The 26,478-nt window shown below is 39.6% G+C and overlaps 1 protein-coding gene and 1 long non-coding RNA gene across 4 annotated transcripts in view; one reads left to right on the top strand and one right to left on the bottom strand.

Moving 5' to 3' along the window:
• The window catches only part of PLPPR5 (phospholipid phosphatase related 5), a 91,118-nt gene that overhangs the window by 38,742 nt on the left and 25,898 nt on the right, over positions 1–26,478 (bottom strand). Inside the window, exons 4-5 of one of the 3 annotated variants that reach the window (XM_071565149.1) lie at positions 20,507–20,581; positions 3,006–3,194 (exon numbers count right to left, since the gene is read on the bottom strand). In XM_071565149.1, coding sequence (XP_071421250.1) covers positions 3,006–3,194; positions 20,507–20,581 — 264 coding nt within the window. Of the gene's footprint in view, positions 1–3,005; positions 3,505–20,506; positions 20,582–26,478 lie in introns of those variants that run through there. The other 2 variants (XM_071565151.1, XM_071565150.1) reach the window with 2 other exon arrangements.
• Positions 2,923–11,031, top strand: LOC139676319 (uncharacterized). The gene is made up of 3 exons (XR_011698640.1): positions 2,923–3,213; positions 9,632–9,765; positions 10,567–11,031. It is a non-coding gene; the product is annotated as an uncharacterized lncRNA (long non-coding RNA).

The raw sequence follows: 26,478 nt of genomic DNA, 5'->3' as shown, positions 1-26,478 counted from the left end.
ACTGCCGCTAATTCAGGGATGACCAAAGGCTTGGTAAATACATTGTAATAAGTTGAGCAAAGACTGTAGATACACAAACTCAGTAAGTCCCAAGCACACAGTACAAAACCAAACCTCCTTCCTTCAGGCACAGTTTCCCTTTCCTATACCAGAGCACTTGCAAGTCAAGCATGACAGTAGAGCAAAGCAGACGCTGCTTCTGCCCTGGGACTGCATTTTCCCAGATCAGACTCCTGAGCACCTGTGCCTTGACAGCCAGCTGCATTTGTCCTTGGATGGCATGGAGGCAGATGGAAATGGGGAAGCAGATGGATTCAGGAATGAAAGCATGGCAGCAGTGCTGTACAAGGGCTGCAGGAATGTACTAGCAGGAAGCAGCATTTTAAAGACTTACCTGAAAGTTCTCAGGATTAGCACAGTGCTCACAATACATTTTATTCACATCTCAGCACATGCACATTGCTGTTCTGTGACCAGACACTCAGCCCAACCTCAAGGCTTGACATTCAGATCTGCCACAGCATGTCTGATGTAGCACTGGAGCTCTGGATGAGCAGCTGTGTGAAGCCTCACAGCTGCAGGAGTCCCAGTGCTTTGGAGATACTCGTCACGACAGAACCACACACTGGGACTTTACTTTTGCAGCTTTCTAATAGCAGCCATGTAGAAAGAGGACAGGCACTGGAAAAACTCTTTTTTTTCAGAAAGTTCATTAAAACTCAATGCAATGGAGCCATTAATTGAGTCATTTTAAGAGAACCTGGTTACCTTGAAGCATTCTATGGCTCCAATTCAACAAGTTCCATCCCTCAAAAAAACTCAGTTGCCGCGAACAACAAGGTAAAGGCTCTTTCTTGCTCACTCTCAAAACTCCAGAAACAGTAAAAAGGATTGTTTCTTTTAAAATTCATAAATCATAGTATTTAATATGCTATATTTGAGGACAATAATGATTTGGGGGGAGAAAAGGTACAATTGCCTTCACAGAAATCCGTTTTCTTCACTGGTCTACATTTGTATCTTTACAGACAGAAATACAGCTTTGTTATACGATTAATTTTTGTATTTCATTTACAGAAAAAAATTACAAAGAACATGTATGTAGAAACTGTCATAGACAAGAAACAAATCAAATAGAAGATAATCTAATTAATCTCCAAGATCTTGGGAAGGAACTTCAACTACAACTGAAAACAAACAAGTTTCTTTGCTGAAGAAATATTCCTTTCACCACTTTTGTCAATGAAAAGAATGAGCAAAGGCCATGTACATATTCTCCACAACTGAGCAAGTGCCATCCTGTGTAAATGTTAAGTCCAGGAGGATTTTCCAAAGTGAATCAGACCAAAATTCTGTCCAAAGACTGAAAATTGTTGCCTTCAATCAATAAAATTAATTATTAGACTTTGTGCTGTTGAAGTAGCAAGATACCCAGGCACTGAATTTTCAATTTAACACAATTAAACAAAATTACTTTTTCAAAAAGTGCAACACAGGCACCTAGAATGTGGTTTTCCATGCCCTGACATCCTAAATTACATCATTTGCCCAAAAGACTGGTGACTGGGAGAGGAAGCCCAGTTAAATACAATTAAATTCTATTATTAGCTTTTTAGCAAGGCTAATTACAAGACTGCCAACCCAAAATGTCATGGTGATTTCTCACCTAATCATCTAGCACCCAGGAAATTAATGGAAACTATCAATCCATTTTGCTGACACATATAGGAAAAACTGATGCTCAACATGAATATCTGACATAATCTTTATAACTTCCTGAGCCAAACAAAAGAAATAGAATTAAAAGCAAAACAAACATCACATGCCAACAACAGAAAAACATCACCAACAAGCAACCAACAATGTTTTGCCAAATGATGAGGTTCAATCCCTAGGAAATAAAAACAAAGCAAAAAACCCCAAAGAAAGTCTCAAATACTAAGGCTTATCCTCTAAAATGTTTTGTGTTGGATACCAGCTGTGATCTCATGGTGCTAAAATGCAGAATTTGTCTGGGATTACCATAGCATCACCCTGATTATATTCTGAAAATATAATCTGTGAAACAAATAATTACTATCTTAAAGGGCCTCTTCTTATGGTGCTATTTTTAATTATTCTAATGCTCATAGTTGATTAAAATAAACTCTTTACAAGAACTTTCTGTATTTGTAACTGTGCATGCACCTGGTGAGTCAATATATGATCCATCCCCAATGGTTAAATATTCCTCTGTCACTCTTTGGTCCACAGTATGGTCAGGGATCACTAAATTAACTAATGTCTTCCTTATCTGACAACACAGAGTACCTTCAACAGCTTGAAGAGAAGACATCTCACTGTTTTTTCCCTCTTAGCTGTTTTCCCAAAAAGATAAACCCAAAGAAAATCAATGTAATAAATCTCTTTTTAAACAGACCTATTTAAAACTGATTGACAGAAGATCACATTCAGTTACATATGCACAGTTTCATTTGCACACATATCAGTAAATCATAAATGTGACATATAGAGACAACTAAATCAAGTAGAACTGTTCCCTGTTCCTTGCACATATCAGTTTACTTTCCAAAACCAAAACTGACAGGGGGGTTTCTAATTAGTACCGGCTGACACATCAGTAAGTGGTTGCTGACAAGGGGATTCCCTCAGGTTGTCCATCGTACCTGCAACCGACACGCGTTTCGACAAACAGATAATTTTTACCAAAAGCAGTCGCACGGGGCTGGCAATACAGGCATTGGCAGTTACATAAACCGGTGCTAAAAATAAACTTCAGAGGCGCGGGTGGGCAGCGGTGGGGCAGGGGCTGGGGCAGGGGCAGGGGCAGCGCTGCCCGCCTGGCCCTGCCCAGCCCAGCCCCGGCAGCACGGTGGGTTCCTACCCGCCGGCCCGGCCCGAGCCCTCCCTTCGGCGGCGCCGCTCCGGCCGGGACCCCCGGTCCGCCCCGGCCCGGCCCGGCCCATCGAACCGCGAGAGCGAGGGCTCGGGCGGACGCTGCTTACCACCAGCACGGGCACGCCTGCGGTCAGCGAGTAGAGCAGCACCGGCGGCACGGCGCTGCGGTCCTCCGGGCCGGGGTACGGCTTTCGGTACGCGCCCTCGTAGCAGAAGAAGCCTTGCACGTTGACGGTGAAGGTGTCCGTGTACTCGAAGTAATAAGCCAGCATCACGGTCCCTGCCATAATCACCATCTGGAAGTAAAGCATGCTGGTGAGCGGAGAGGGCACTCGCATGTACGTGGGCTCCGGCAGCCCCCGGCCCCGGCGGCGCGCTCCGCCCGCTCCCCGCCGGCGGCCACCGCGGGCGGGGGCGGCTCAGCGGCGACGGGAGCGCGGCGGGCCCGGCGGGGAGCGCGGCCAGGGCAGGGCAGGCGGCGCCCGGCCCGGCACTCCGGCACCGGTACCGGCACCGGCACCGGCTCCAGCGCGGCCGCGGCTCGTGCAGGGGCGGGCGGAGCGCGGCGGCGGCGGCGGCGGCGGGGGGCGGCTCCTCCCCGCCCCGCCCGGGCAGTGGCGGCCGCCTCGGACCCCGGCCCGGCGGGGAGGAGCGGGCGGCGGAGGCGGCTCCGCACTGCGGGGGGAGACCAAGCTGGGAATCCCCCGGCCCCGGAAGGCTCCCACGGCACAGCCGCGCGGCCGTGATTAGTAAGGGAACCCGCCTACGGGGCAGGGGGCACCGTGAGTGCCCCTCTGGACCGGCACACCACCTGTCCGTCCGTCGGGCGGGCGCGGGCAGCGCGGCTCCCACACCGCGACAGCCGCGGCTCGGACGGGCCCGGGCGGGCAAACGCGTCGCCACTGCTCGCCGGAGCCATAAAGGCCTCACAGCATCAATTAGATGGTAAAAGACTGCTGAAATAATTGAGTCCAGCATATGACCCAACACCACCATGTCAACTAGACCATGGCACTGAGTGTCGTGTCCAGTCATTCCTTAAACACCTTCATATGTGATTCTGTGACTCGTGATTTTCCAAAAAAATAATTCTTAATTTTTTTCTCTGTGGTTTGCCAGACACTTTTATGTAAGCCGTTTTCGAGATACTTTGTAGTTATATGTTAACAAAATAGTCCATCATACAGTTCAAAATTAGATTCCTTAAAGAAACCCAACTCACCAACTTTATTTTATGTACTTACATTAAAAAACTTTTCAATACAAAAGATCAGTTCTGAGCATAACTACTTGTTTGGGCCATCAGTTGTATGAAATGCAACATTTTATTTTTATAATCAACTTGTCATTCTGGCTCATTACTGGCAACAGTAGAAGTTTCCCACACCCAATCTCACCCCCTAAGCCTTCCAAAATCAGGAGTGGAAACAGTCTTTAAAAGGACACCTTAGCTATAAAGAGCCCACTTATCTTACATAGCAAAGTCTATTAGAAATAACAAATGAGACTTGATTGCTCTGTTTTATAACCTGTAGTCATTCTCCTAGTGTTGTACTTGGGCTGTAACTGTTCCTTTTTCTCCCCTTTATAGAAAATTTTGTCCATATTCAGTGATGTTAATCTCTGTGCATTTATTTTTAATCAGCCCTTAAAGAACACACTCCTCATGCTTGGATTCCACATCCAGTCTATTTTTATGTGTTCTTAACACACTCTCCAGAAGAATCTAAATCATGTCATTTGCATTACTCTCACCAGGCTTAGCTGGATAGCTCAATACCTTTACAGATTTTTGAAAGTGAGACATGAGACATCTTGTGGTGAATTCTGCCTAGCACAAAGTTTATTTTTTACCATTTCTTTACCACAGTTCAATAACCATTACTACAGACACAAAAATCTTAATCCTGTAAACTGCATACAAACACCTTCATTGTTAGGATATAAGGCCTGATCCAGAGACCAAAGTCAACAGCAGGACTGCAATAAGTATGAGACCCAGCTCTTCATCCTATTTGAGTGCATGCCTCAGAGAAATGCAGGTGGTGTATTTCTTTCAAAAATTGGCATTGGGGAAAATCAACCTTTTTCTTGAAACCAGCTAATAAAATAGTCTATTACAAACCAACTTCTGTTCATACACATACCAATGGAGATATCAATGCATATATGCATTAGAGGACATAAATTCTTGTTTTCACAAAACAGTTTTGAAGCTACTATCAAAATCTCGAAAGGATTTTAGAAGGAATCTCCATAACTCTTTATTGAATAGCAAGGGGCTCAACTACAAAACTTTAAAGCAGAAGGTATATAAAAACTTCAATGATTTTTTTTCTTTGAAAGCTCTCTAAATTTATGTCTGTTTCTGAAAACAATGATGAACTGTGTATTTATTTTAGTACAGGTAAAACCTGCTCTCACACTCTCAACCTTTCTCAGCCCCTTCTTCACCTTCTATTCAGAAGATCTTTTTTCATTTAGAATAAGTCTGAAAGGCTTGATTTATTGCAGCTAATAACATTAAGTTAAAATCTGGTTTAGCTCCTGTCTAACTTGCACCAGTTGAAAAACTTACACGCACTTGAAGCTTGCTACTGTTCTCTTCATAGAGGTCGACTGTTGTAATGTATAGACTACTATTTAGTGTAACAATGAAGGGTAGGAATGCATAGGTAAGGTAGGTCCACCTCCACAAGGTGCTTGGCATATTACAAAAACAGACAATAATACCAAATGTTGCTTTATTTTAATACTCATAGCACATTCTCATTCTTACAGATGTACTTTATAAGCAAAGGCTGCACACCAGTGACTTGCCTTCATGAATATGCAGTTAGCTGATCAAGTAAAACCAAAGATAGCCTTTTATTATAAAGAACATGATGTTTATTGACTGCACAGTTGAATATGCAAACATGTATCAAATCAAACAAATAGAAATATAAGAACACAATCCCCAGTGACTAATGTAACCAGCTAAATATATTCTGCAACTACTGTGATATGCAAAGACAACAGAATGGCAGAGAAAAGCCCAGAACCAACAATTTTTGTTTCAGAAGGCTACTCATAAAATTATCAGCTGAAACTCATTTAACAGACAGACTTGTTTTGAAATTAACTTCCTTGGGAATAGTGACACTGAGCTCAGAGCAGGAGTCCTCATAGATTTATCTTGGTCTTTTCATTTGCTACCTAACTTTAAGTGAAATTTCAGCTCAGGAGACACAATGCAGAGCAGGGCAGACAAAGAAAAACCTCAGATGCACTGTTTTGCAATACTTTGAGATCATGACCTTCATTACAGGAAGATATTTCCAATTCCAAACCAAATTCACTAACCTTTCATATGCTTATATCACCACTGCTAATAGTATATTCTAATTATATAACATTGCTATGGCAAATGGCAGTAAAGAAACAGAGCCAATGCATCAAAGCCATCTCAATGGAAAGAAAAATAAGAATTGATATCAAATCATCCCACTGTTTGTATCTTTCTCTTTGCTTCTTTCATGTTTATCAGAGTGTCAGCAGCTGCAAGCCCCATGACTGTTTTCCTGTTACATCTCCACACTACTACACTAGTAGTGTCCTATTAGTCCTACATAAGGACATTCTAATTGATTAATTAAATTGCAAAATTATATGCAGTAATGTAAGTCCTAAATCCCAGGGCATTTTTGGCTAAAATTTATGCTTGTAGGACCATCATAATGCAAGACAAATATAATTTCCTAGCAGTTTGAGCAGAATCAGCCCAGAATCAGAAATGGAGGCTTCTTGCCCAGAACACTTGCAGTATGATTCAAACAAGTTATGCACCAAATATAAGCTTTTCATATGGTCAAAGTAGTAGTTTACAGAGAGAGACAACTCTGTCAGGTGACTAAGCTCTACTACATTAAGGCAGGATTAATCATCTTCTGAAAATGTCATTCATTACATCCTAAGAAATACCAGCCTCTGATGATACCACTTGCAATGATAATGACATGAGCTTTGATGACTAGTTTAGACTAGCACCCTTCTTTTAAAGGGCTCCCGTGTGATGTGATCAATTTTGTGTTTCACTTACACACACTAAACTAGCTCTAAAATAGGAATTATACTTTCCAAGACTCAAACATGGATGAAAAAAGTCAAATTAGTAGCAGCATAAGCATTAATATTGCATTTGTATTGCCGTATTATGTAGAGCTGGACACTGTTTACATAGAAGGCAACATTTTGCCCCAGTAAGCTTGGGCACCCCATACGATGCAGTGCAAGTATATGAGAGAGTGAGCATATGGAGATGAAACAAATGAGGAGGAGGACAAGGCAACAATGAAATGATTGAGTTTGATATAATGAGTAGCAGTCACAGCACATTAGTTGACTAGTTAGTGTTTACATCAATAATTCAATTAATCTTCTTAAAACTGCTATCTGTATTCAAATTAAGAAGTATTATTGTATGCAAGTTCTTCATAGGTTATAACAAAGACTTGGGTTGCCAGGAGGACACCGTATACCCTTAGGCCTGTAATTCCTGAGAATTAAAGCCCGCATTAGCATGTCTACCACTATACTGTCATAATAAAAAAATACAGACACAGTTTTGTCAGTGGGAATTTACATGAAACACTAGTACTTGAAAGCTCAAATAATGATTACTTAATCTTACTGAAGATAAACTTAGGAAAAAGCCTGCCACTTAGAAAATTACTACTGCAGCTATGAAGTTATTTTCATTGATAGACACATTTTTGCTAATTGCAATGCTATACAGACTTTAAACTTTGGCAATCTTTGGCATAATTGGCTCAATAAAAATCATATGACTAACCTCTGAATGTTGGAATAAACTACTTATCTCATTCACACAGATTCTTATAATTTCTTTTGATGAAATAAATCCCCTTTGCAAGGTAATCAATGATGCCCTAGAAGACTGATGCAGCAGATTAATGAACAGTAGCTGACATAAGCAGAGCACTTGCCTATTCATGCTGCAGTAGTCAAGTGGGGAAAAAAGTGATCACACAGACCTACCCTGTGTAGGACACTATGTATCCACACAGCCAATTTTGTACATAATTCAAAATTAGTTCAGACATTTTGCAATGCCTGAAGATTTTACAGACCAGTTCTAAAACTCTCTTTACATATTACAGAATTAATTTCACTCATTTGAATATGTCAGTTTTCTGCATTGTAATTTGCCTTCTCTTTTGTACCTTTTTATTATAAATAGTGAGACTAATTAAGATAATTTATTGGCTAAAGATTCTGTGCAGTCATTAAGGGGATACACTTAAAGTAAATGTTTGCCCAGTTCACAAGGTTCTATGTTGTCAGTATAAAACTTTCATCAATCTGAAAGCCCAGAAGTATGAAGGAAGGAAATGGTGATCCTCTGCAGCCACCTTTCTGGTGTTCCTTATGTTCTCATCCCCAACCCCCAGTTTAGCTACCTGTAGGAACTGGATCCCAGCAGTCCCCAGTGCTTTTACAGATACTATAGACATTTCTCAATGATCTGTGAACAGCTGAAGTTACAAGAGAGATGGAAATAAACTTCTGTTTTAACTGAAAGAGACTTTGTTCATTTGCAGGAAAACTTCTATGAAAAGTCACTCCCTGTCTACTTGCAGGGTGGCTGTTTTAGTGGCCAGGGCTGTGGGTCTCTGGACAAACCCACCCTCTCATTTTGAAATTCCACAGTTAAACAGAAGTATGACTAATTTTTAGCTCTGCATAATTAGCATCATTATCTTTTGCTAATTCTGTGACTGGGGAATAACATATTCTGAGATACTGAGGAGGGGAAATGTAAACCCATCCAAAGGTGTGTAAAGAAATGAGATTGTCACTTTGGCATGGGACTCTGCATGCAATTGTGAGGTCTCCCTTTCATGGCTGATGATTCCATAATTCAGGGCAGCTGCATAGTAAAACTTGCAGTTACCTCTTTCCTTAACCAAGCTTGGCCTTTAACCATTGCATCATGAACAGATAAGGTATACAGAACTCCTGCTGCAATCATAAATCTGTACATAAGATTAAACTAACCCACTTACTAACTTTCTATCAAAAGGCAAAGGCAAATAGGCCAATATAATAAAATATGTGCCAAAATCACTGCATATATCCAGCTCTGGCTGTAGTTAATGTATGCAGCTCATCCTGGCAAGAGTCCAACACTCCCTCTGTGGCAGTTTCTGCTGGGTCAGCTCACACACAGTTGTGCGGTAAAACTACTAATGTTCTTACAAATTATACCAGACATTTCTCATTAGCATTACACCTGAAATCCCATTCCAAAATTGGATATTATCCATTACTTCATAAAATTACAATGAAAGCACAGAAAGAGCAAGTTTAGGACACCTTTATGCAGTGGTTCAATGAAGAAAATAAAAAAACCCCAAACCTAAGCTTACAGAATTTACCAAACAGAATTACAAACAATATCCATTGCTAGCAGGTAACTGTGCAAGAAAGCTAGAAATAGAGCTCATTATTTTCTTAGATCAGTTTGACAGTTTTAAATATTTAAAGTCCATTTCATAACACTCATCATTCAGACACAGCTCTTCGGCACCTGGTGTGGCCTCAGTATTCATGATCCACAGAGCTACAAGGAACTCGTGTATCACACATTTCTCTTTGACACCAAGACATTCATGTTACATTCGTGTTTTCACACACATCTCATCTCTGAAAAATGCCCTTTCTTTTGTAGCTTGTTCACGAGGCTGCAGCAAAGACAGAAAACTGAAGAAAGAGGAAAATTTAAGTGACAAAAGGTGGTCAGCTGCAAAGACACAAAGCACTCGTACAGCCCTGGGATACTGCCATGAATGACTCCATCACCAGGTCAGTGAGGACACACCTCACAGGGATTTCCTACACTGGTTTGTTTCATAAATCTCCACTTTCCATGCCCACTGCAGCACAGATGTCTCTGTATTTTCAGAAGTCCCCAACTTCTTCAGAACACTGTCTCTACACTATCCTTTTTGGCTACAAAGCTAAGCTCATAACAGGACTGAAAGGCCAACCTTTTAAACAAAGGCATTAGACCTGCTCACACTGATGTCAGCATATTTTTCCAAGTGACTGCATTCCTACAAAACAATTGTTTCAGGAAACCTCCATTTCTATCAATCATTATTCAGATACTCTCAAGGTATCTCTATACTTGAAAATAAATTCAAAACTTCACTTACAAGGCTCTGAGGAATCTGACCTAAAAGTGAAGTCAGCCCTGCTCTGAACCAAAAATTTTCTCTGATTCTGCGAATTACATTTTATTTGCTCCAGCCCAAAGATTTGCTGTCTTTAGTCTTAAATGGTTATAATCCATTCTAATGGTGATTCACTGCAATTATTGTAATTCATTTGATTATTGTAATTCATATCTAAAAATATAATCATATTTCCTCTAAATTGGTGAACTGATACAAAGTGAAATTTCCCATCCACTTACTTACACTGGTAGTAGCAAAGATATCCTTTACTTTTCCCCTTTCTCAAGGGATGGAGCTATATATACGTAGGTATGTGTGCTTCAGTAAGTTGCTACGTTAAATGTGTTACAGGATTGTCTCTTAAAAAATAAGCTGAGAGACTACCCCTTTGAGTTGGTCATAATTTCTTATCATAATTACCTTTCAGGCAAAAACTATACTGTCAAGGATTAGCAGGAGATTCGTGAAAGCAACAAGGAAGGAACTTAAACATTGAAAACTCACTTCTGGGAGACATAGCAACAGCCTTTTCTGCTTTGAGAAGTGAAGCCTGAAGTGAAAGTAGCAGCTGGAAAACTAAAGAGCCAGAATAATAGTAAAATAATAAATAAATCAGCTTTTGAAGGTTCTTTGTGGTAACTTGACACCATGAATTATTAATAGCCAGAGCTTTTAAGCTCTGCTAAATTAACTTAGTTGAGATTGCTTCTTATTTAAAAATCTTCTCTGTTTAACAAATTGTTAGACTGAAGGATAAGAAATTAATTAGATTAGAATATTACTATCACTAATATAATAGGGAACACTGTCAAATTATTATGTAACAAAATACATGTTTGGTTAATACACAACTCTTTTACTTTGATCACTTCTTACTCATTCAATGCCTTATTCATCCATCAGGCCAGCTTAACTACAGACAACAGACTGTACTAAAAGAAAGAAGAGACCAATGATTATGTGGGAAAAAATTATTAGAAAAGGAAACGTGGGGAGCAAGAGATTTGTGCCATGGTACATTTACAAAGTTGGCAAGAACATCAGAAGTTGAAATTACAGGTTTCTTGTGGGAAAATGCAGTAAGTGGGAGGATTCTGAAGGCTTCTGCCAGAGCAAAAGGATTAAAAGGTAGCAGCTCAACAACTCATAGAGGCAGCTGGTACACTGATGGGACAGCAGGACAGGATGGAGAGATTTGATTATGCAGAGGCAGCCTGGCTCTTCATATGCCTGGCAGGTGGCAGAGAGGTAAAGAAGGCTGAATCACCAGGACAGACCAAGGAATATGAAATATCTTCTGGATTCATTTCAGGAGGAGATTAGTTGATACCTGCCACAACTAAGATTCATATCTCTTTTCTGTTATGACTGCCCAGTGACTTCTTTTATGGACTGAAAGCATCATTCAGTTCTTATACTCCTCATATTGCCAGAAAACTATCATTTTTAGAAGCATATAAGGCTCATTTCCTTTGAAGTGACTGCAAGTGGTAAAACTCTAAATGCAGTACAACTAGCTCAGAAATAGAGAGATATCAAAATATTATTAGTCTTTGGTCTTTGCCCCCCCCCTCCTCCCCATAAGAATTCTGCTGATTTATAGAAATTAAAATCAGTAGGATATCTGAGTACAGAACATAAGGGCTGCAGAATCATATTCTCAGTAAGCTAGCAAAAAAATTACCTTTGGGAAATGGAGTGGACAGTTGCTAAAAAGATACAACTATCTTAGGACACACAATTTTTATGGCATTAACCTTTTCTTCACAGAGCAATGCAAATATCCAGCATGCTGAATACTGCTTCTACAGTAACTAGGACAGCATCCAAATTGGATTTAAGCAAATTATTTAGCTTATTAGGCATCCTAATGTTCAGTATTTAATTCCATAAGGCAAGGTGAGGCAAGGTGAGGCAAGGCAAAGCAAGGCAAGGCAAGGCAAGGCAAAGCAAGGCAAGGAAACAAAAATCATCCCACAGAAATGGGAACAATATCAGATTTGTCCCAGCTGACCTTGGCATTAGTTACACAGCCCCAGTCAACAGTAAGTTAGGAAAAACCATGTAGGATGTATTACATCTGACTTTAAACAAAGCATATCATCCAGACAGGTTTTAATCTTGCACTCTCTACTTAACATCTCAGTTGCCTTAGAGTAATGTTGCAACTAGCAACTCCAGAAATAAGGCTTATGTAAACAGGGAAGCAGAGTAGATTTTGTCATAGAATCTTCCCCAAAGAGAAAAAGAATCTTTAAGCTAGAAATTTTTCATTGCTATTGATATGCAGCACTTTAATCCTGCATCAGTAGCTATATCTCACTAGTTTTATACAATGAATAGATATATACATATATCTTTTAATTTCAGTTTTCAAGAAAAATATCACCAGTGTGGGTGATTTATAGAACTACAGATTAACAAAGCTTATACACTAATTGGAATAGTTATGCTGTACAAATTCATAGAAAAGACATACACTGTGTAAAAATATCCCTAAGTATACTAAAAATATCCCTCATAAAAAGGAAAGTTCAGATATATGTTTGTATCCAAAAGGTACAGAACTCACGATGCCCTCCCCTCTAGGAGGGCCAGCAGCAGTGATAAACCACAATTTATTCACTGGATACCAGAATTTTTTTCTCCCTGCGTGCTTCATGGTCAGGGCTGAAATAGTCATTGCATTACAGAGAAGAGCAAAAATTCTGGGAACCTCTTCAGATGTCAAGAGAAGTCCAGAAAAGAAAAGTCATTCATGGATTAGTTTCCTTCAGAATATAGCTCCCTTGGATCCTATGGTCCTTGGCATGTTCTCCTCCTGCCTTCTTGTGCTTTGACCTATTTCTTATAAGTAAACCAGGCATTATGAAAAGCAGGGGAAATGGTAACCACTTCATGTTATTGGCTCCTGCAATTTTGGTCAGTCCCAGAATTTGAGGATGAAGAAAGGGAAGGTGGCTCATTTCTGCATTGCCTGGGGTGGCTGACACAACTCTTCCACACAGAATGTTTAGATGCATCTGGTTCTCTATTATACAAGCCTTAAACAATTACCTGCTACAGTGCAAATGCTTATTAGGGCATTACTGGTTTATGAGAGCTAAGCTCAGAAATTGCTTGGGAAGATTATATTACTAATAAAGAACATTTATTGAATTACTATGCTTTCTCCATTTCAAAGAAGCAGCAGCTTTCCAATGCTTGCCTTGTCAGTAGAAGACATTAAAAAGTTTCATTACCACAGTTAATGCTTTTCATCAGCATCAGTTCGTTCTCTCTCAGTTGTATGGCTCTCCGTGAATGATTAATATTGAAATCCTCTTCTCTCTGAATGTTTATCATCCTGTTAGATATGGTTGGAAGTTTAATTTTTCAGGGCATTGTCAAGTAAAACATGTTGCTGTTTTTGAAAGTTAAATACTACACAGAGAGCTGGAGCCCTCCCCTGTTTCTAACAGGGGACTATTCCTGTCTAGCAATGATGGAACAGATCTTTATTATATTGATTTTTCATTTTAAAGCATTACTAAAATGAGTAACAGAAATTAGCAACCAGAAAGAATCGTGAATTAATTACTTTCATGTAAGGTAATTTCAATCCAAAAGTTACTGATGTGAACAGTGTAGTAAATGTAGTTTAATCAATATATGGCAATAACTTTCGCAAAGCAGAGTCTGTGTTGGTAAACTTTGCTATTTCCACAAAGGAAAAGAAAAATCTATTGGAATGGGAAATTCCCATGCAACTTCTCTCTATGCTCTTTGTCAGATGATCGATATATCAAACTCAGTAAGATTTTAAAAGGCCCAGTAATTTTTTTTCTGTTTCTGAAATGGGGTTAGAGGACAATCAGTCATGAGAGTGGCTGTGTAAGATAATCTCTATAACATCCTGACAAAGACTGCCTAAGCAAGTCACTTCCTAGTTCAAAACTCACACATTTTCCTAAAGCAACTTATTTGTGCCACCTGTTAGGACTGTATTTTTATCTGAAGTCATAAACCATGAGTAGTCAAGGGTGTGTATGATTGGAAAAAACAAGCCATCTCCCTCCAGACTCAGATGCTCCAGGAAATAGGCAGGATAGTCAAAAGTATACTTTCCCTAAGACAAAATGAGCAAAAGAGCTTTTAATTGAAGGAACAACTCTCTATCAAAGACAGCCAAAGTCCCTGAAAGCTATGGGGTAGATTATCAGCTATAATTTATTTATTTATTGATTTATCCTATTAAATCTCTGTATTACTTCTGTTCCTTCGAAGACTGTATATATTTGATCCTCTCTTGGTATTTTGTATTTATTTATGCTATTTAAAGCAGTACATTGTTTTGAAACAGTTTTCCTTTTTTTTTACAACATAATTAATAAAACAGCTGAATATATTTTGCTATTATTATGGTACAACTGTTATGATAATCTTTATATTTTCTTAGTTTATTTCAGGACCTACATTTTGCATTAAAATGTCTATGCAAAGCTCTAAGAGCTAAATCATGGAGAAGAGATCAACAATATATAATAACAGTATTATTAGAAATAAATCTGCCCCACATTTTAATATTTTACTTCCCTTTTCATATGTTATTTAATTTGACATTGAAAAAATTATCAGGCACCTTACTCCACACATAAAAGGGATTACAAGTCTTGGAATGGGAATAAATATATAAATAAATGTACACCCAAAATATACTTGGTAGAAGCAGAAAGCTACTTTATTCATCTAGTGTTTCACTTCAGTGTAGTATCTTTAAGGCCCATTGGAAAAAAAAATCAAGATTTAAAGAAAAAAATTATTTAGAGACTTATAAATTAAAACATATATTGTTTGATAAGTTGAGATTTTAAGGCTGGCTATTTTGGTGGGAGATGTGAAATACTTACTTCCCTGTTGCCTTTCCAGTATCACCACAAGTTCATAAAACTGCAGATCAGTCACTCACAAACAACTAGTTTGGGCATTCTATGCTAAATGCCTTACTGGCCAGTTTTTACGGCTGTTAACAAGCTACTTAGATACTGGAAACAGAAAAAAAAGAAAGAGGAGAAGAAAGTGGTAGGCTGAGAAAATTGCACAAGAGAGAGATTATAAATAATGTCCTTCATAGATAGAAAATAAATCCTTAAAACTCAAAGGGTAAAGGAGAAACTAAGATTGACCTCCTGCTGTTGAATCAGCTCTGAATTGTCTGAGTCATCTGGATTTTCAGTTATAAAAAAGCTCACAATTCAATGGAGAGTAAATTGCATAAGGAGCTCTGCAGAGTGTATAACCAAGGCAGAGAAAAATGTCAGCCAGGGTCTCCTGAGAAGCAGAAAAAAAAGATACCACTGTATTGTTACAAAATATATCCCCCAAAAAATCCTAAGGACAAAGCCTATCAGTCAGAATTCTCCTGCATAATAAAGTAAATTTTTCCACAAAATTTAGGTAGGTAGATAGGTAGATATATAGCTGATGGATGTAACTGGGATGTGTCTGCAGTACACAGAAGACAATATTCTCATAGGTACATGTTTTAAGGCATCTGCCTACTGCCACAGTTAATAATAGTCTAGTTCCAAAAGTTAATAACAGGTGAAGGAATTATACCTGCTCTAGAGATTCAGTGAGTATTTTTATATGCACAAGTGGGAAAAAAAAGAGAAAACCAGAAAAAAACCCCAGATAATATAGATTGTTTAAATTACTAAATGATAGTAATAGACTTAGTTATTTTAGTATGAGAATGCCTAAGCTTAAAATTCCAAAAGTGTGAAAGAACAGCAAAAGTTTGCATCTAGTAACACTAAGAAGTTACATGATCAGACCATTAGATTTAGGGTAGTTAAGACTGAGTCCAGCAGGCAGTTAGACAGTTCACTGCCTTGTCCCAAGGATTTCCCTTAAAGAGAGAGAGCCAGTGTGACCTCACAGCTGTTACCTGGACATCTGTTTTCATGATGTATGTTGGAAAAAATACTTCACTTATCAACAAATGACTTAAAACATCTCAGAGAAAGCAGAAATAAGACAGGTTTTGCATAACAATGGACAAGGTAAGGTAGGAAAACTCAGGTCAAAGGAAAATTGAACAATACCTTTGGACAATAATTGGCCTTTGTAATCTAAATTTATGGTCAGTCATAGCAGCTGGATGAGTTGGTACTGCTGGAGAAACTACATTATTTTATTTCATGGCTTTGAGGAAGTAAATCTCAAAATCTGATGCTTACATTAACTTCTTTAATGAAAAAATGTGAAGAAAACAATAAATAAGCAAGTGCAGCAACATACCATTAGAATTCAATGTCTGATACAGAACACAAGTATCAGAGAGACTACATAAATGTTGCCTTGAACCAGCAGAAGCTCTTAACAATAACATGTAACAGATGTTTTCACAGCTCAGGTTCTGCCATGCAGATTCAGGTTTGAGCTTGCAAAGTCTTAGAGAATCTATAATTATTTTTCCTCCAGCTTGGGTAAACAACTATAAACTAGTTCTACCCACTAGGATCAACAGATTAAAAAAGGTTCAACTATTTGAATTAGACTAATGAAAGCACCTGAAACAGATGACAGAACACCCAGGTGCATCTTTTCTATCATTTGTGAAACGGAGAGGACAGACATTTTTTGAAACATTGACAGTAGTAGTTTGTAAGACTATTCAATAGAGTAAATCTGACATTCTGAAAGGCATAAAGTTTAATATTGTGAGAGCAATCAAGTACACAAAGACCCTGGGTCTCTCACCAGTGGAAGTTTCTGTACATCTTACCTTATTAGGTAATTTCTCTCCCAAGATTAGAAATTAATTAGGAAAAAAATGCACTGAATATTGCTAAAAAGGGCAAGAGCACGTAGATCTACCTGTTACAACATCACTGCTTAGCAGAGTTGAGCCTGTGCTTGGAAGCAGAAAACCTTATTGTGCCTTGTTGCAAGAGAGAAACTACTTAGTATTCCTCTAATGTAAATCACTCTGATCTCCACTTTTTCTTTTACTCCTAACCTGCAGGCTACTCATAAAAAAGTAATATTTTTCTGAAGAGAGTGAAATAGAACCTGACTAACAGGTATGTAACTACTCCCTGGTGTAACTTCCAACAAGCACATTCACATCGCCTTCTTGGGCTAAGGTACTTTTGGATCATCACGCAGCTTTTGCAGTGCTGCCCCTGCTTAGCTCCCAGCCAGGAGTGCCAGGCCAAGCCTTGGCTGAGGGCTAAGCCCCTGATTACCCTCTGCTGTAGAGTTCAGGAGAAAGTGCTGCCATGACATCAGTGGCATGGAGAGCAACAACAGCTCAGACACACTCCTCTGAGAAGCAAGCTGGGACTTGTGAAGAGTCTCATGTCATAACCTGTATCCCATTTATACCTGCTCAAATGCTGACATAGTCAAGATAATAAAGGCTGACGGATCTTCAGGAAAACAGATTTTTACTGTGTTCGATGCAAAATAAATTCTTGAAATACCCACCGAAAAAGACACACACTTAGCAACCACTTAGTTACTACTGTGCCTCTGCAAATAAACAGTTTCTTTGACAGACAGCCCAGTTCTATACACTTTGCAGGCACATCAGGTCACTCCAGGCAACTGGCACTACATGAGTTACCACCACTGCTGCTGGCACCTCATGGCTGCTTTCAGCAGCAGGGGGGACTTGGCCTTGTGGCCACATGTCTGCAGATACTTCAACCCAAACCTGGTACTTTCTTTTGCTCACATGCTGCAGTCCAAGCTTAAGCACAACTGTTGCCTTAGTATACTTTCTATGTATGTGAGTGGACTAATTTCTTCTGCTAGAGGGGTGAGGAACATATTACAAGGCTTTCAGAGGAAGGCTGAGAAAGCTCACAGACCTTTTAATCCAAATACTAAAATCAGGGGCTCAAATATTTCACTTCTCTTATCCAGTTGCTTTAAAAAAGAATTACAGCTTATTCAACATTTGGATCACCTTATTCCTGGAGAACAATGATAATAACAAGTGATTATACAGTACTGCTACAACTTATCTGTTGTTTTCTATCTGTTTATCATGTCAAATGTGGGTGTAGAATTTTTATTCAGATTTTACAAATAACAAGCCAGAAACTGAATAAGGCTAACCAATTCCCCCCAACATTGAGGAACAGAATTCATATTTCCCAATCCCCATCTACAACTCTATTTGCTCTGTACCATCTTCCTAATTACTTTCACGATACAAAATTATATAATAGCATCATGACATCATCAGAGTTTTGGATTCCCTAATACCATTAGGTCATGCATCTTGATGCTGTCTCAATGTGACATAGCACATGCAAGAAAAGCCAGTGGATCTGCAGTGATTTGTGTCACAATGGATCACATATATCACTTGAAAACAGTGAACATAAATTCCCAAGTTACAAAACTTGCTGAAATTATATGACAGAAATAATGAAGCAATTTTTAATACACATGGAAATAACTTCCAAAGTGTACTAATAAAAAAAACACTTTAATTTAAAAGGCAAAGAAGAAAGACTCCATGGAGGATGAAAATGTCTTCAGGAAAGGTCACTTAAGCCATAGTGATTACACTATAAAAAACTTTTACTTGACACGTTGCTATTTTCTCCCTCAATTTATGACATCCCCCACTCTCCATTTATCAGATAATTCTAAATGTATCACAGAAGAATCTATGCATTCCCCAGGAACCAAAGCACTGGTTTCCCAGCACCAGTATGAGGTAAGGAGACAGGTACCAAGACACAGAGTCTAGGAACTGGATTCACAGAGGAATCTTAAAGCTCCTCAGTTTTACTTCTGAAGTTCAAAACTAAGCACTACTGAAACGCCCAGAACAACTGCTACTAATCAGATTGCCTGAAATCCAGGAATAACAATGCCCAATTGCCTCTGCAGTAAGGCCCAAGTGGCACGTTCAATACGGCACATGAAGTCCATGGCTGAGCAGAAAGTTGAATGCAAATCCCCCACTCTCCCTCAGCCTCAGAAATGTTTATCTGAAGATGTTCCACTTTGATCTGCAGTCCACAGAATCCAATGCTACCAGTGTGCACATGTAAGTCAGGAAAGATTGTGCTGAAAATACAGCTTAATTGTCTCCCTCAGGCTCCCTCATACCAAGTCAACTGGCAACCCTGGAAGAACCATCAGGACTTTTCATTATAATTAGCATGCATTAAAAGATAAGCAAAATGGTGCTGGAATTTTTTGCATGATCCAAATGTTTTGGATGTAGAAATGCTTTAAGAGAAATGAGAACAAAGCCTCTGCCAATATAAATGGGTGCAACTACCTTAAACTGAATGCCAGTGTAAAGCCTGCCCTTCACACCAGTATTTGATTGGGTTCCACAAGATATATATTGTTATGCAATAACATATTTGTTACAAGAGAGTTTGGTCCAAGCTTGCACCTCACTGGAAATGGGACATTTCCACACCACAGCACTATGATGACTGCAATGCAGTGCACTTACACCTAAGTGCTAGCATGAGTTTTACTAAGGTATTAAGGGGCTGTGTCTGCCAGCCCCACACACTCCAGTGCAATGAGTGTGCCCCCAGCCACACACAGCCAGCCTTACCCATACCCCTCAGGATCGAAGTCTGACTTCAGCACAATTAGACTGAAAATGGGGGTATAGTCACAGTAGCCAAGCACTTCAAAGTCCCTGCAGGTGACAAGTTCTGCTGAGTCCATGGTGGGGCTCAAGTGAGCTACCTTGGAGGCAGATCATACAGAGCCACCTACATCCAACTACATCTATGCTGTGCTGCAGCTCCAGCCCCACTGCAGGGCAGACATAACTGTGATCTACAAACATCAGAGCAAGGAAAATCAATTGTTTATAGTGCCTCAGTAAGACGTGCCAAAAATAAAAGAATGGTTTAGATGGTGCTTAAGTTACACAATATGCATTATTCCAAAATGTTGCTAACAGACTGAACAACCTTGAGCAAAACCTTGACATGCAGTTCCACTACTCCTTAACTTCGTAATTAAAATAATGAAACTTACTCTCAAATGTAAGGTGGTTTAAGAATGAAAAGAATTCTAGACTTACGGAATATTGTTGCCAATATCTATATGGGTCCGGCTCACAGGTACTCCCCTGGATTCTGGCACTTCATAGCCTCACCATCACTTAAAATGAAATTGAAGGCATACAGACTCCATTTCTTTCATGAAAGAATTGCAGAAAGAAAGTACAGTATAAGGATAGGAATTTTATTAACAGCTGCTGTGATTGCCAGCTAGCAGAGAACAACCCAAGTTGAGATAAACATAAACATGATTATAGCTGCTGAGAGCATTTTCTTTGAAAATACACTCAAGAAGTTGGCAATGCATCTACAGTACTTGCTTACCTCAACTAATAGGGAGCATGGCAACATCATGTGGTTTCTCTGAGACTGAGGCCTGCTGTTTGAAATCATGTTCACCTGTGAAGGAAACAAAGTATATTGTGTCCATCTATAAGAAGCTAGCCTTGTTTTTAATAATGTGCCCACACCAAACTAGGAAAGACCTGCTTAAAACAGAGGCTTATACAAAAATAAGGAATGGCAAGCATTACAACAGAGAAAAGGACTGTTTATGTGTAATCCCTCATTCCAGTATGAAAAAGCTTCAAGTTAATTGAGATTTTACTTTTTTGTTAAATCGATTAATTTTTCTTCCAAATAACAGTATCTATAAAAAGATTTTTATTTAAAATTATACTAATTATATCCCTGCATATTCAACAAAACAAATCCTCTATCTCTTCTCTGCAGAGCTTTTCTAATTCTGTTGACTTCAAAGAAACTTTACATGTTCTTAAAGTTTATACTAGAGGACTTTGCTGAAGAGGCATTAGTTGAAGGCTTAAAAATTTTCAAAACTTAAATATTAATCTACCAGGCTTCTACAGAAGCATGAGTACCAAGCTGTGAAGTTGTGTCTTGCAGTTTCACTACAATAAATCTTTGGTTTTGATGGAGCCACAGCATATTTATTTTAAACACTGCAGCTACAAAAACCCTTTCCTAATCCCTTGCAAGAAAATTAAGATCTGTTGTTAAAAATAAAACAAACAAACAAACAAAAAAGCAATAACTTCCTGAAAGAAAAAACTGCCCTACTAATCTCTGTCATAGGAAAAGTAGAGCAGAAAACAAAGTACTGTGGAGGTAATGATACTACGAATCAGCCCATGACTGATATAGTAATTTGACTAAAATCTCTAGAGAAGCTAGAATCCTCAAGAATTAGAAAACTTCTAAATTCTGTGTGGTCCCTCTAGATTACTCTCTTCTTCCTTAAAAACACCCCACAAAAGCAACAACCGCTATTTCTCTGATTACTTAATTTTTCAAAACTCTACTTGTAGAAGCTTCCCTCTAGGCTTTTCCTAAAAGATACTGAAATAGTCCATTAGCTGTCTTCTGGTTTTTCTCAGCTGTTCTCCTCACTGTTCTCCATTTATGTCTCACCATACACTCATTTTTTATGTTCTCTCTCTGTGTTCTCCCTCCAGTTTCTCTTTATCGTTTTTGTATACTCCACTTTCATTCTGTTTCTTGCATGTAGCACATCTTTCAGCACCTTGCATCTCCTCTCTCTCTCTTCCATGGCCTCCCAAATTCAGCTTTGATTCCCTTTCTTCCTCTGATGTTTTACTAAGCTGCAGCTGACTCTTCTCTTTCTCCCTCCCATGCCCTGCCTATGCATGTGCCCAGATGAGAAAGAGAAAGCAGAGGTTTCCAAGCAATATCACAAAAACAAGCTCTGCTTCATGTTTGCAGCCTGGCTGCCAGCAATGCACTGAGCATCTCTGATGCTCTGCTCCCCTCGTGAGGGTGGCTGGGGGAGCCTGACACTGCGCCTCCCTCTCCTGAAGAGTGAGTCAGTAGCAGTGTGGAGGCAGAGCTCTTGCTCAGTTCTATGAGTCTTACGCATACACCAGCTGGGGTCTCCCTGGGAGCTGAGGGATTTTTAGCTGTGACCCTGTCACTCTGGGCATTTTTAGCCCAGTCTTTGGTGCTATAAAACACAGCAGCAGTTATCTGCATTGCTTGTGTTTATCCAAAACAATGAACAAAAAAGTGCTCCATAAGCAAGCAAGTATGACATATGTTCTCAAAACCTCTCTCAGATTGTTAGAGGCTGAACTTCATTATCAGGCAAATAAAGAGTGGTGCTCTACTGTTGATCAATTTACTTGTATGCACCCAGGGCCAAACGCTGCTGTTCATATTCTATTCAAATCCTCACTCAGGCAAGAGTCCCAGAAGCTCCTTGACACTGCATTATGCAGTTACATAATATAGCCATTCATAATGCATATGGAACTGTGCATGCACAACTACTGCACAGTGGGACCATAGGCTCAGTTCATTAAGGAGACACCAACATAGCAGTTATTTATTATTTATTAAGTGCTAACAATACATTGAAGAAAAGGGAACAAGCTCTGAGCATTAAGGACGAATATGTGCCTCCTGTTCAGCTATTACCTCAAGAACAAAAAAGGACTTAAGATTTGTTGTCTCCAACATGGCATGAAAGGAGTGACATGTTTTTTGTTAATGTTGTGAAAGTACTGCAGATGTCTGTCTGCCAATTTCCAAAGCTTTCAGTGCACTGAAATGGGGATGTACTCTAAAGCCTGAGATGTGATCCAGAATTTTTCTTTCCATAGCATGGAGATGGACACTGGTTGGATCCTGGAACACTCTTTACACAGGATAAACACAGTGGATATGTGAAAATGCCTTTCCAGAGGTTGCTATTATGAGTTTGGAGGAAGATGAGTGAGCCTGAATGAGGCATCAAGAAGCCATCTGTAAGAGAATGGCTGAAATGCTACAAGCATCCCTATAAATTTATCTTCTTGAAGGACTAGTTCTGTTTTAGTGATATGAATTTTTTATGTAACTAGTTACTAGGCAGCCTATGAAACAGTTTCTCTGGCTGCAGCGATCTGTATGCATTAGGCACTCTGCCTCCCTCCAGCTGCTGTTCTGGGGGTATGACTACCAACAACCTCCAGGACAACGCTCTAGACAACCTACTCCTGCCGCATGTCACCACCCATCTCCCTCACTGCTGGACTGGGGCGTCATATTCACATCTGTGCTGTTTTGGGAAGAAAGATGGCAAGCACACACCTCCAGGAGGAGCTCTGGAAAGAGCATTTGTCTGAGCGGCAGCACCTCCTGCAGCTCTGAACGACAGCACGTCAGGAGCCTCAGGTGAATTTCACACTTGGCACTGTAGGCTGAACATCCACACGTTATACACTTGTTGCAAACCTGCTCTCAGTGTTTCTGATACCATTTGGATCAAAATCCTTTCAATTTACACCTCTCCTCAATGTGAGACAATTGCATTCATGTTTCTAGCGTGGGTTTTTCATAGAATCATTAAGGTTGAAAGAGACCTTTAAGATCATCTAGTCCAACTGTCATCACAGCACCATCTCTGTAATCCCTAAACCACTAACTCTTAGCTGCTGTTTAAAGGCGGGGGGGGGAGGGGGGGGTGTGTAGGAATTTGACAGCAAGACCATGGCCAAAACAGCAGAATGTTTTTACAGAAAAAGCAGTCACTGCTCTGCATATTGTCTAAAAATCAATTTTATAGGCAATTTCTAGCATGTCTGCTGACTCAGGTACTTCAGGTTCTTAGGATGTGACATCAACAAGGAGCTCTGGGAAACTCTAAAAAACTTTTAGCCTAAAAAAGTAAGTTGCCTAGAATTTAATCACTTCCCATATTACTCAGAAACAGAAGAGGAAGTACTCAGGCTCATAGCTTGACCATGACTTCAAGAGATTTATTTAATACTGCATTTCTGCCACAGCCAGAAAAATGAACTCAAATATCCTGAGTTCTGAAATGGAGTCCCCTAATCTCACTATTTTGCTACATCCATTATCTAGAGTTGCCATTCATATGTCTGTCTTCAGCAATATTTGTGAAAGCCAGTGTGTTATACATGCCAAGCAGATCCAAGACACTATACTGTATCACTACAGGATGTCTGTTCCATCACTCATGAGGTTTCCCTGTAACTTGGGGGTTATCTAGAAACACAAATGGCATCACGGCATCATCTATTTCATTTGTCTCTTTCCATTTATAGGTAAAGTTCAACTATACTAATGAAAATATACTTACTAATAAACTAGGAGATGCAAGATGCACTTTGAACTAAAAAAAGAAAGAATTTACTAAAAAGCAAATAGAGCTCACTAGAACCATCAGTAGCCCTTTTACTCTTCAGTAAACAGAGAATGTGTCTGGGGAACATTGAATTGGTCAAGAAAACAGGAAAATAAGGTCACTGTGCTATGAAGAAAATCTTCATTATAGGAAACCATTTTTATGTGTGAAATCTATATAGTCTTCATAGTGGTAATGGAGAATAGAGAAGACCATGACATTTTAATGAAGAGAAAGAAATATAATAGGTTGCTATCAGCTGAGAGACACATGCAAAACCAGTTGTGAATCACCCTGATGAGAGCAGGAATTGGGTGACTTGGCTGCTTCTGCTACCTGAAAACTCGTGAGTGCCACTAACTGGTGAAGCTTAGTAATGAACTCAGATGCTCTTTCCCTCTGAAGCCCAGGGGAGTTACTTGCTTTGCCACTTCTTCCCACATAACCTTGCACCTCACAAACATATTAATCCATAGTCAACAAGGTCCCTTAACACCTGCCAGGCTGTCAGTGATTGCCAATGGACAGCAACATCTATGTCAAGAGTAAAGGAAACATGGGGGAGAATGTTACCAGAAGATTGGAGGCAATGAAATAGATACCAGCACAGTATTTTCCCTAGTGATTTCCCCTTATGTTGCACAAATATCTTGTTTCTTCATTCTTTGCTGACCTTCTGATGGGTGTGTCATTTGTGGTGGTACTAGGAGCTGAATTGTGCTCTCATGTTTTGAAATTAGATAAAACGAGTTCCTAAAAAGCGATAAAACAGTTGTAAGAGAATTGAGTGACAATCTTATTACCATGAAAAATGAAAGCTATAAACCAGACAAATTATATCCCTCTCTTTTTAAAATTACTCATTATCTGAAGATTAACATTAGGAGGACCTGGAAGCCTGTCAAACACCAAATCAAAAGCTCCCACAGGAGTTCAGATAGTAAAAAGTGTTATCAGCAAGAAGAGGATTCATGGGATTATGTTTGTAGCGACAGGATTAAGTTTTGCCCAACAAGCTGCAGTATCAGGAAAAACAAGGTCATTTTTCTGTTAAGAAGATGAGGGAAGAATGCACTTGTTTGGCAAGCAGGCAGATTAATATGGGATTAACCAATAAAAGAATTCCATAAAATTACACCACCTGTAAATCAAGGCAAACCTTAGTCCTATAGTTTTGTACTTAAAAAAAAGAGACCCCCACTGGAGTGAAAGAGCAAAATCTAGTGCTGACAGGAAATACCATCCACCATGGATGTGACAACAACCCTCTACCATAATAACAGGAAGCCCTTGCCACTCAGAAGGCATCTACACAGACACCTTCCCACAGCGAGGCAGCTGACTGTGGCAATCTCTGCAGAGATTCATCAGAATAGTCAGCATAGTATCTGCAATAATATAGATCTTAGAATGGCTTATTGTCTTCATTTTGGTCTCTGTTTTATAATCAAAATATTTAAATATATGTAATATTTTAAAAAGCTAGCCTTAGTCTACAGCCTGTTCTCCAGTCAGGAATGGATTTACCACAGAAGGCAAAGGCAGCTGCAGCTCTCTATGTATTATCAATGGCCAGTGAGGTACAAATGACACGGGCCAAGCCATGGGGTAGCAACATTGTGCTTGTTCTAAACCAAATGGAGGCCAAGTCTTGAATCCTAGAAGTTCTGAGCAAATAATTCACAAATAAAACATGCAAATTTAAAGGGATGTGTTTTAATTCCACACCAGTGACACTAGAATTGCTGCTGCTGAGAGTCCCTTGCAGTCATGGCTGGATGTGCTGTGGAGGCGGTGAGTGAGTCAGACTTGATTGGTGTATGCATGATTGTACCTACATATGATAAGCATCTTTTCTCTCACAATTCATTGCCTCACTCAATGCTCAATTGAGTATTTAGAGTCACTGAAGTACTTTCTGGCCAAACTACACTTTCTGAACTCTTTCTAGTTTGTGCATTCCTTATCTGAAGTCTCGGACTGAGCAGACACAGTCACTGTCCAACAGTGGATACAGAGTTGGCCCACCATGAGTGATGGACTTTGCCCTCTCTGTCATGTAGCCTCATGTGGAATCAGCTGTAAGACAGCTGCTGATGTGTCTTATCGAGCTGATTAATGTTCTTGCTCT

This window comes from Pithys albifrons, chromosome 10, assembly GCF_047495875.1.
Source record: "Pithys albifrons albifrons isolate INPA30051 chromosome 10, PitAlb_v1, whole genome shotgun sequence".
NCBI lineage: Eukaryota > Metazoa > Chordata > Aves > Passeriformes > Thamnophilidae > Pithys > Pithys albifrons.
This window is presented reverse-complemented; position numbering and strand designations above follow the sequence as displayed.